General features: G+C 40.6%; 1 protein-coding gene across 3 annotated transcripts in view; it reads right to left on the bottom strand.

Annotated features, from left to right (window-relative positions):
- Positions 1 to 12039, bottom strand: part of NELL1 (neural EGFL like 1) — an 863771-nt gene that overhangs the window by 326613 nt on the left and 525119 nt on the right. For all 3 annotated transcript variants that reach the window (XM_061203146.1, XM_061203147.1, XM_061203148.1), the window contains exon 14: positions 2138 to 2260. In XM_061203146.1, coding sequence (XP_061059129.1) covers positions 2138 to 2260 — 123 coding nt within the window. The remainder of the gene's footprint in view (positions 1 to 2137; positions 2261 to 12039) is intronic.

Here is a 12039-nt window from a genome sequence, read left to right as displayed (position 1 = left end):
ATTGAGTTATTTGTAGTGAGGTGGATGAACCTAGAGTCTGTCATACAGAGTGAAGTAAGTCAGAAAGAGAAAAACAAATACCATATGCTAACACATATATATGGAATCTAAAAAAAAATGTTTCTGATGAACCTAGGGGCAGGACAGGAATAAAGACGCCGTCATAGAGCATGGACTTAAGGATACGGGGAGGGGGAAGGGTAAGCTGGGAGGAAGTGAGAGAGTGGCAAGGACATATATACACTACCAAATGTAAAATAGCTAGTGGGGAGCAGCCGCATAGCACAGGGAGATCAGCTCGGTGCTTTGTGACCACCTAGAGGGGTGGGATAGGGAGGGTGGGAGGGATATGCAAGAGGGAGGGGATATGGGGATGTATGTATACATATAGCTCATTCACTTTGTTATACAGCAGAAACTAACACAACAATGTAAAGCAATTATACTCCAGTAAAGATGCTAAATAATAATAATAATAATAATAATAATAATAAACTAGCCAGGTGATTATACTATATGTATACCATATGTATTGTCTTGCAACTTGGTTTTATTTATTTTTCTTTCTTTTTTTCTCAAAAATATGTCTTTCAGTGTGGGTGTGTATATGCGTGTGCAAGTGTCTGTACATACATACACTTAGAAGTTCAAAGCACTGTATTGTATTCCATTAAATTATACTCCAAATAAATTAAATCATTCCATTACTGACAGGTACTTGGGCTGTTTCTGGTTTTTGGTAAGTACAAATAACGCAGCAAAAACATCCGTGTATGTGCAGTTTTCACCCCTCAGGAGCATATGCTTAGAACACATTTCAAGAGGTAAAATCAATGGACTCAAGAGAATCCCTCTATGACCCTTCAGATTTACTTTAAAAGTAGATTGATTTTGTCAAATTGCCATTAAAAAGTCTCACCGATTTAACTCTCAGTCATGCATGAGGCTGTTTACCCCAACTTCCCCAACACAGAATAAAATCAATCTTCTAAGATTCTCCTCTTAGAAGTCATTGTTCATTATTTTTCACCATCAGCATGTCATCTCTTCAGAAGAATACTGATAACACGCTGTGTGTCCTTGGGTAAGTTACTTACCCTTTCTGTGTCTCAGCTTTGTGAACTCTAAAATGTGGATAATAATAATACCTAACTCAAAGGGTTATTTCCTGGGTTTCTTGTACACTTTGCCTCTTTTTCAGTGTGACTGTGTCTCTTTCCTCTTTGGTTGATTCAGTTAGTTAACGATCATCGACAGTGTGCCAGATACCATTCTAGTTGCTGGGGACAGAGTAGGGAGATGTAACCCAGTGGTCACTCTCACATAGCTTACATCCCCATGGGGAGGCAGACAATACAGAAACAAACACATAAGTGTATAATGTTATGATAGGCTGTGTTAGTAAAGAAAAAATAAAGGAGGGTATGGGTCCGAAGAGTACTAGGGGTCTGTTTCAGACACAGTGGTCAAAGAAAGTCTCTGATGATGGGGGCAGACTTGAGCAGAGACCTGAAGGAAATGAGCATGGAGGCTCAGGGGAGCCCAAGTGCAAAGCCCTGAGACAAGAATGTGGTTGGCCTGTGCGAGGAATAGTGCGCTGGTGCCGAGGGAGAATGGGGGAGAAAACAGAGATGCAGCTGAGAGGAGCCAGGGACCAGATTCTGAGTGTTCTCATTAGCCAGAAGGAGGAATGGGAATTTTATTCTAAATGCAGACAGAAGCCAGGGCACTTGCCTCTGAACTGCTCCAAACACAGAGAGGGGCTGAAACTTTAAGCTTCCTACACTGAGCAGATACCTGGAGTATGGCCATGAGCAGTGCCCACATGCCCTCTGAGCAGGGCTCTCAGCAATCAGCGCATCCATCACAAACACAAGCCAACAGGCAAAGCTGAAGAGGGCCATCAAGATAGGGAACCATGCCCCTGAACCACACTCACACCTTCCTCCTTCAACCCAAAAGGTAGACTCAGAGCACCTTCTTCTCTGATGCACAGTGCCCTTGCCAACTGACAATCCAGGGACAGGAATGCTGGCCGTGCTCGGCCACCAGAATGGCACAACGGATCTGCCACAGGAGTGCCAAGAGCTCGGGCAGGGCTGCAGCTCAGGGCTTTGCCCCTACACGGCCATCCTACCTCTACAGATGGTCCCGTTGCCCACGTAGCCCGGTTTGCAGGTGCAGCTGTGTCCCTGGACGGTGTTGGTGCAGATGGCATTCTCATCACAGCTGTGCTGCCCGCTGCCACATTCGTCGTGCTCTGTTTGCAGGGTGAGAAAGAGAGACACCTTTTCATAAGTTGGAATCACTGGTGTTGGAAAAGTTAGCTGGAACTCACCAAGTAAGAATGACAGCGACTACCGTGCATTGGGACCTTACTCTATGCCTGGCAGTTTCCATGCCTGATGTGGTTGAAATCTCAAAAACTCTAAAAGATGGATGTTATTATCCTCACTTGGCAGGTAAACAGACTGATTGTCAGAGAAGTTAAGTGACTTATGCAAGTGACAATGATTGCTAAGTGCTTCTCTAAGGTCACTGCTTCTTCCATGTCTGCAAAGGTTTCTGCAGAGGTTCCAAGGCAGTGGTTCTCAATAGGGGCAGGGGCAGGGTGTGTGCAATGCTGCATCTCCTCCTCCTAGGAAACATTTGACAGTGTCTGAGGATATTTTGGGGTGTCATGCTTTGAGAAAAGAGACGCTACTGGAATCTAGTGGATGGAGGGCAGGGATGCTGCTAAGCATCTTACAATGCACAGGACAGCCCACGACAACGAAGAATTAACCAGTCTGATATGTCAACAGCCCCAAGATTGGGAATTGGGTATGGAGGCTCCGATTGCCTGGGTCCAGCTCGTGAGGTAAACCACCTGTCACATCCTCTCAATGTTCTTCTCCAACAGAACAAAGAGGGTAAAACTAAAGAGGAAGGCCCAGCTAATACAGCCTGGCAGAGCATTAACCCACAAGTATTTTCACAAGGTTCAGAATTTAACCACTGGGCTGATGCCTAATGTGTAGTAATATGGTTGTATATATTCAAATAGCCATGGCATCCTTAATCCACAAGACATAGGGGGAAATACATCTAACACTACGAAATGGACTGAAAGATTCCAAGTTAGAAATCAAGATTTCACAGATAACTAGACTCTCCTCTCATCATCAGGACATTTTAATACTCACTTAAATGACCCCTCTGTAAACAAATAATGTGAGAAAGCTTATGCCCTTTATTCCCTTAAACATCTGTTAGTATAACTTCTTAGAAATCTTAAGAAGAAAAATCAAGTAGGGTTATTTAAGTCATAACAGGTTATAAAACAAGAGTTGAAATCCCAGCTATAAATCTCAAAGAAATCAACACTAATTGAACAAAACTAAAAATTCAATATAGTTTGTTAAGCAAACTGTTAGATCAATGTACCAATAAACTGAAATATCATCTATCTTCATTAATTTTTTTTTATAAATTTATTTATTTATTTTATTTTTGGCTGCTTTGGGTCTTTGTTGCTGCACGCGGGCTTTCTCTAGTTGCGGCGAGTGGGGGCTACTCTTCGTTGCAGTGCGCGGGCTTCTCGTTGTGGTGGCTTCTCTTGTTGCGGAGCACGGGCTCTAGGCACGCAGGTTCAGTAGCTGTGGCACGCGGGCTTCAGTAGTTGTGGCTTGCGGGCTCTAGAGTGCAGGCTCAGTAGTTGTGGCACCCGGGCTTAGTTGCTCTGCAGCATGTGGGAGCTTCCCGGACCAGGGCTCGAACCCGTGTCCCCTGCATTGGCAGGCGGACTCTTAACCACTGAGCCACCAGGGAAGTCCCTTCATTAATTTTTATTTTAAATTTCCTAACAGGGACCAGTAATGAGAAGGGTTAAATTCTACAAAGTAGAGCTGTTTCAGTCACCCACATGCAATAATGTCAAGTATACAAATGCACATGGCTCTTAATTTAACACCTTGGGTTTTTCAGAGAAAATTTTTCTTTAGGCCTTAAGACCAACGCAAACTGTAAGACAGAAATGCGCACAGGTTAGCAAGCAGTGTGAAGGGAGAAGATTCATGAAGACACACTTCTAGTCTGTGCTCAGATCATCTCCAGGATAGTCCAGAAATAGTATAACCCTATGAATGTCCAATCACATTTACAAGACCTAGCAAGCACCTAATATGTACAGGTGCAATACCAGATGATATTAGGGACACAAAGAAGTCTAAGAATATAGGCTTAGACCCCAAGAGTTTTCAATCTCCTTATTTAAATCCATTTAAGAAGTAATTACTAGAGTCTGTATTGGGAATACAAATGAGTAGATATGGTCTCTGCTCATATGAACATTTTAATAGAGGCCACCAGACAGCAATACGTAACCAACCGGAACACATGGGAGAAGTGATAAGAGTTATAAGTAGGTGACCTCATATTTTATCATATAAACAGAACATATTTTAGAGTGAAAGGGGGCTCTGCTAATAATTACACTGGAATAACAGGCATAACTCAGAATGACCTAGGCAAACTGGCATGTGTGCTCATGCTTGATAAGAGAAATAAAGATTAACTGGAATAAAAGTTCATTGGAGGGAAGAAATGACTTCTAATAGGGAGAAAAGTCTTCTTGAAAGACATAGTATTTGAACTAGTCTTTTAAAAATGGTCATGGTTTTCTCAGCCAGAAATGCCCATGAAGGGCACTCCAGGCAAAAGAACAGTATGGAGAAAGGTATGGTTTTATGCAACATTCCAGAAGTCTGGTCCATCTGGTGTCCCCCACCTCAACGCCCCTGCCACCAGCTTTATAAAGTTATAACTGACAGATAAAATTGAAAGATACTTAAAACGTACAAAGTGATAATTTGATATACATATACATTCTGAAAGGATTCCCCCATCAGATTAATTAACACATCTATCCTACCTTGTATTATCTCTCAATATTCTTGATGCAAAGCCCCTTCTCTAATGAGGTGGCCCCATCACTGTCTTGCAAGTGCATGACCTGACTCCTACCTCTCTAGTTCATCATGATGTTTCCCTGACTCATGATACTCTCCCAGTATAGTTGAATATCTGTGCCCCGGCCTGGCTTCAAAGACCATTTCATATGCACACTTTTCGCCATGCAGGCTTCCACTCCTGCTCTCTGTAACACATGAACTTTAACCCTCTTGGAACTTTTAATAAATTTAATATTTTATCTCCTTGGAGGCAATCAAATCACAATATATGGTGATGAGGTTTGCGAATTTTATCATGAATGCCTTATTAAGTAGTTAACTTTGAGGAGAGGAATTGTAGCCCATTTTCTATAACCCTGACTTTACTTTCTCTACTTCACATAGTAGTATTGAGCCTCGAGTGCCAAGCATTGGGATAAATATTGTACATATATGATGTCATTTAATTCTCCCAAGTCACGTGAAATAGGTTTGCTCATTTTACAATGAAGGAACTGAGACAAAAACACATTATTAAATTTAAATATTAAATTATTAAATAACCTAACATCACGAAACTAGTAAGTGGAGGAGTTTGGACTTGTGACTCCAGACACTGAGAATGATCACATCACTGAGTACTTGGAAGTAACCTGGACATGGCTGAAGCTAAACCAAGTCACACGGAAGTGATCCCCTAACGCCAAGAATAAAGGCTGTCTTTTTCTATACTGGTCCCAAATACCCACTAAAGACCCAGCCTATCCCCAAACGACAAAGGTTCCAAAACTTTCACATCTTATTATCTTTAGTCACAACCGAGTTTTCAAAGTAACCAGTACCCTCAAAACTATGTTTGACAGAGATGGCCATAGAAGAAATGGTCTCCTTCTAAAAATCTCAAATCCCCTTCCAGCTGCTGGAGATGCTGCAGGTGTGAGACAAGCTGTTGTGAGAGGTAGCAGGACATAGAGGCAAGAGACTCTAGAACCACACAGCCCGGGTTAGATGATCCTGGACGTGCCATTTAACAGCTACGTGCACTTGAGTGACTCAGACAATCTGTGTCTTCTTAGTTTCTACATGTAAAATGTGGATAATAATACAACCTATGGGGGGGGGCATGAATTGGGAGATTGGAATTGACATATATACACTATTGATACTATGTATAAAATAGATAACTAATGAGAACCTACAGTATGGCACAGGGAACTCTACTCAGTGCTCTGTGCTGACCTAAATGGGAAGGAAATCCAGAGAAGAGGGGATATATGTATACATATAGCTGATTCACTTTGCTGTATAGTAGAAACTAACACAACATTGTAAAGCAACTATATGCCAATAAAAATTTTTTTAAATGGTTAAAATGGTAAAAATAATAATAATAATAATAATACAACCTATCTCCTGGGGTTTTTATGAGGACTCAATTAGCTAATATAGATACAATACTTATTACAGCTAACTGTAACTAGTAAGTGCTCCATAAGTGTAAGCTATTTTATTATCATTGTTCTTATTACTACTACTAGTATTACTCCTACTCTTCCCACTACTACTACAATTATTTGTGAGCAGACTCAATTGTTGAATGGTGGTTAAAACTGGTTAAGAAAACTTTCTTTTTCCTTTACAGGCTGGTAGTTCAGGCAGAAAGGCTGTGAACAGATAGGCCTTTGAAGACACAAATTAGAATACCTCTTTGAAGATTCAAAGAAATATTTGCTTCGATTCAATTATGGTCCCTGGGAAACAAGACTATAGATTGGGAAGGTGAAGGATTTATGTTTAGGATCGCTGATATATAACCAGAGTTTGACTATGGTAAATTTGGAGTATCAAACTTCTCAGGACAAAGAAATAACAATTTTGGCAGCAAGCTCTCTACTAATGATAATTATTGTTATGCTGGCTAATATTTATTGGTACTCATTAAGCACTGTCATTATCACACGGTTCCTTTCTCCTTCCTCTTTTCCCTTCTATGGGATGGCTCAGAAGGGCTCTAATCCACCTCTGTAACACTGTAATCAATAGCCATTATCAATTAGCACACTGTTTTCCTTAGAGAACTAATCAGGATCCAAACAAGCTACTGAAACAGTCACTTCAGCTGCGGCTGCAAATGTCCACATTTGGGGTCTGGCTGGCTACAGTTTCACTTTGTTCAAAATAATCTAGTTTGAATTTTACAAAAAATTGTTACAGTAACCTCACTGGGACAAGCCATGCAGGTTTTATTAGTCATATTTTATAGACGAAATTGCAGTTTGGAGCACGTAAGAGGCTTTTCCTATAAGTACATAGATAGTAAGGTGTACATCTATTAACTCGAACTCCCATCTCCTCATTTCTCCTGCACTCTTTCTAAACTCCCACTTCATTATGTGATTCAAAGGAGTATCTATAATGTTGGCCACAATGTAGGTAATTTCTTTTACCTTTAAAAAAATAATTACAGATTTCCAGGAAGCTGTAGAAGTAGTACAAAATGTCCCTTATCTCCTTCACGCAGTTTCTCTCCATAGTGCAATCCTATATAGCGGTAGTGCCATATCCAAACCAGAAAACTGACAGTTGTGTGTCATTGTTAAGTAGTCTACCGACCTAATTCAGTTCACACCATGTTTTCAAACTGCGTTCATGTTGTGTGTATGTACATATGGCTGTAGTTCTAAGTAATATTAACTTATGTATAAATTTGTGTAACCACCACCACAATCATGCTATGACTTTGTGTTTGCACCTAGTCCACACTCCCCCCCTCACCCCCAATCCTTGTCCCCTCTCAGCTACTAATCTGTTTTCCATCTCTATAGTTGTCATTTAGAGACTGTTATACAAGTGGAATTACACAGTAAGTAATCTTTGAGATTGACTTTTTTCAATAAGCTCAATACCCCTGAGTCACATCCAGACTGTTGTAGTTTCAATAGTTCATCCCTCTTTACTGCTGTGTAGTATTCCACTGTAAAGATGTATCACAGTTTATTCAACCATTCACACATTGAAGGGCATGTGGATTGTTTCCTGTATTTTACTACTCTGAACAAAGTTGCTATGAACATCTGTGCACAGGTTTTTGTGTGAACATACATTTTCATTACCCTGGGATAAATGTCCAAAAGTGTGATTATAGGGGCATCGGGTAAGTGCATGTTTTGTTTTGTAAGAAACTGCCAAACGATCTTCCACAATGGTTGTACCATTTTACATTCCCACTAGCAATGCACGAGCGATCAAGTTTCTCTACATCATTGTCAGCATTTGGTATTTTCACTTTTTAAATTTTAGTCTTTCATGTATGTGTGTTATGATACTGCATTGAGCTCTTAATTTGCATTTTGCTAGTAGCTAATGATGTTGAATGTCTTTCCACATGCTCATTTGCCATCTATTTTTCTTTGGTGAAATGTCTTTTGCTCATTTTACAATTGGATGTTTTTTTTTACTGTTGAGTTTTGAGAATTCTTCATATACTCTAGATATAAGGCCTTTGTTGGATATGTGATTTGCAAATATTTTCTCACAGTCTCCAGCTTGTATTTTCATCCCCTTAGCAGTCTTTCACAAGGCAAAATGTATTACTTTTGATGAAATTCAATTTACCTGTTTTTCATTTTATGGATAGTGCATTTATAGATAAGTTCATGACCCATTTTGACTTAACTTTTGTATATGGTAAGAAGTTTAGGTTTTTGCCTATGCATGTCATTTGTTGAAAAGGTTACTTTTCCTCCATTGAATTGCTTTTGTACTTTTGTCAAAAACCAATCGGGAGCTTCCACAGGGAGACCAGCTGAGAGAGCTCCATTGTTGCTCAGATGATGATGTCTGCTTAGCACAGAGGAGGGTCTGGTACCTAGAGCATTGGTAGAGAGGTTAATACCAGACACCTCTGTGAGACCTGGTGGGCAGCCCTGGGATCAGTAACCAGGAGTCGCGGCTCCTGGAAGGCTCCACTGGTGAGTGGAGGCCTAGGAGCGAAGCTGCGGCAATAGGAGTAGTTCCACTGACAGCAGCGAATGTCAGCACAGCTCCCTGTTGCTTGGTTCCCCCCTGAGGACAAGTTTATAACCATCAGGATATTCTTGAAATAATACATCAAATATGATACCAAGAGAAGAATAACAATAACTGTTGTAATCAAAAGTAAACACAGTGGGCGACCTTCAAGATGGAGGAGAATTAAGACATGGAGATCACCTTCTTCCCCACAAATACATCAAAAATATGTCTACATGTGGAACAACTACTACAGAACACCTACTGAACGCTGGCGGAAGACCTCAGACTTCCCAAAAGGCAAGAAACTCCCTACGTACCTGGCCGTGTGGCTGACAGGGTCTTAGTGCTCTGGCTTAGTGTCAGGCCTAAGCCTCTGTGTGGGGAGAGCTGAGTTCAGGACATTGGACCACCAGAGACCTCCCAGCCCCACGTAATATCGATCGGCGACAGCTCTCCCAGAGATCTCCGTCTCAATGTTAAGACCCAGCTCCACTCAACAACCAGCAAGCTCCAGTGCTGGACACCCCATGCCAAACAACTAGCAAGACAGAACACAACCTGACCCATTAGCAGAGAGGCTGCCTAAAATCATACTAAGTTCACAGACACCCCAAGACACACCACCGGATGCAGCCCTGCCCACCAGAAAGACAAGATCCATCCTCATCCACCAGAACACCGGCACCAGTCCCCTCCACCAGGAAGTCTACACAACCCACTGAACCAACCTTACCCACTGGGGCAGACACCAAAAACAACGGGAACTACGAACCTGCAGCCTGCGAAAAGGAGACCCCAAACACAGTAAGTTAAGCAAAATGAGAAGACAGAGAAATATGCAGCAGGTAAAGGAGCAAGGTAAATCCATCTTGTTTAATGTGTCATTTAAAGCTTGTGTTTCCTTATTTATTTGCATTTTGGTTGCTCTGTCCATTGGTGAAAGTGGGCTGTTAAAGTCCCCTACTATTATTATGTTACCCCTTTAATCTAGTCAAATCTGGATTAAATCCAGAAAGCTGGAGTAGCAATTCTCAAATCAGACAAAACAGACTTTAAAATAAAGACTATTACAAGAGACAAAGAAGGACTCTACATGATGATCAAGGGATCAATCCAAGAAGAAGATATAACAATTGTAAGAATTTAGGCACCCAACATAGGAGCACCTCAATACATAAGGCAAATGCTAACAGCCATAAAAGGGGTAATATAAAGAATCTTAAAGATGCTACCAGAACACTACTAGAGCTAATCAATGAATTTGGTAAAGTAGCAGGATACAAAACTAATGCACAGAAATCTCTTGTGTTCCTATACACTAATGATGAATAATCGGAAAGAGAAATTAAGGAAACACTCCCATTTACCAATGCAACAAAAAGAATAAAATACCTAGGAATAAACCTACCTAAGGAGACAAAAGACCTGTATGCAGAAAACTATAAGACACTAATGAAAGAAATTAAAGATGATACAAACAGATGGAAAGATATACCATGTTCTTGGATTGGAAGAATCAACATTGTGAAAATGACTCTACTACCCAAAGCAATCTACAGATTCAGTGCAATCCCTATCAAACTACCAACGTCATTTTTCACAGAACTAGAACAAAAAATTTCACCATTTATATGGAAACACAAAAGACCCCAAATAGCCAAAGCAATCTTGAGAATGAAAAATGGAGCTGGAGGAATCAGGCTCCCTGACTTCAGACTATATTACAAAGCTACAGGAATCAAGACAGTATGGTACTGGCACGAAAACAGAAATATAGATCAATGGAACAGGAGAGAAAGCCCAGAGATGAACCCACACACATATGGTCAACTTGTCTTTGATAAAGGAGGCAAGAATATATGATGGAGAAAAGACAGCCTCTTCAATAAGTGGTGCTGGGAAAACTGGACAGCTACATGGAAAAGAATGAAATTAGAACACTCCCTAACACCATACACAAAAATAAACTCAAAATGGATTAAAGACCTAAATGTAAGGCCAGACACTATCAAACTCTTAGAGGAAAACAGGCAGAACACTCTATGACATAAATCACAGCAAGATCTTTTTTGACCCACCTCCTAGAGTAATGGAAATTTAAAAAATAAACAAATGGGACTTAGTGAAACTTAAAAGCTTCTTCACAGCAACAGAAACCATAAACAAGACAAAAAGACAACCCTCAGAATGGGAGAAAATATTTGCAAACGAACCAACTGACAAAGGATTAATCTCCAAAATATACAAAGCAGCTCATGCAGCTCAATAGGAAAAAAACAAACAACCCAATCCAAAAATGGGCAGAAGACCTAAACAGACATTTCTCCAAAGAAGATATCAGATAGCCAACAAACACATGAAAGGATGCTCAACATCACTAATCATTAGAGAAACACAAATCAAAACTACAATGATGTATCACCTCACACCAGGCAGAATGGCCATCATCAAAAAATCTAGAAACAATAAATGCTGGAGAGGGTGTGCAGAAAAGGGAACCCTCTTGCACTGTTGGTGGGAATGTAAATTGATGCAGCCACTGTGGAGAACAGTATGGAGGTTCCTTAAAAAACTTAAAATAGAACTACCATACAACCCAGCAATCCCACTACTGGGCATATACCCTGAGAAAACCATAATTCAAAAAGAGTCATGTACCAAAATGTTCATTGCAGCTCTATTTACAATAGCCAGGACATGGAAGCAACCTAAGTGTCCATCAACAGATGAATGGATAAAGAAGACGTGGCACATATATACAATGGAATACTACTCAGCCATAAAAAGAAATGAAATTGAGTTATTTGTAGTGAGGTGGATGGACCTAGAGTCTGTCATACAGAGTGAAGTAAGTCAGAAAGAGAAAAACAAATACCATATGCTAACACATATATATGGAATCTAAAAAAAAATGGTTATGAAGAACCTAGGGGCAGGACAGGAATAAAGACGCAGACGTAGAGAATGGACTTGAGGACACGGGGAGTGGGAAGGGGAAGCTGGGACGAAGTGAGAGAGTGGCAAGGACATATATACACTACCAAATGTAAAATAGATAGCTAGTGGGAAGCAGCCGCATAGCACAGGGAGATGA

Source organism: Eubalaena glacialis, chromosome 10, assembly GCF_028564815.1.
Source record: "Eubalaena glacialis isolate mEubGla1 chromosome 10, mEubGla1.1.hap2.+ XY, whole genome shotgun sequence".
Lineage (NCBI taxonomy): Eukaryota > Metazoa > Chordata > Mammalia > Artiodactyla > Balaenidae > Eubalaena > Eubalaena glacialis.
Note: the sequence above shows the minus strand (reverse complement) of the source record. Positions and strands in the feature narration are given on the sequence as shown.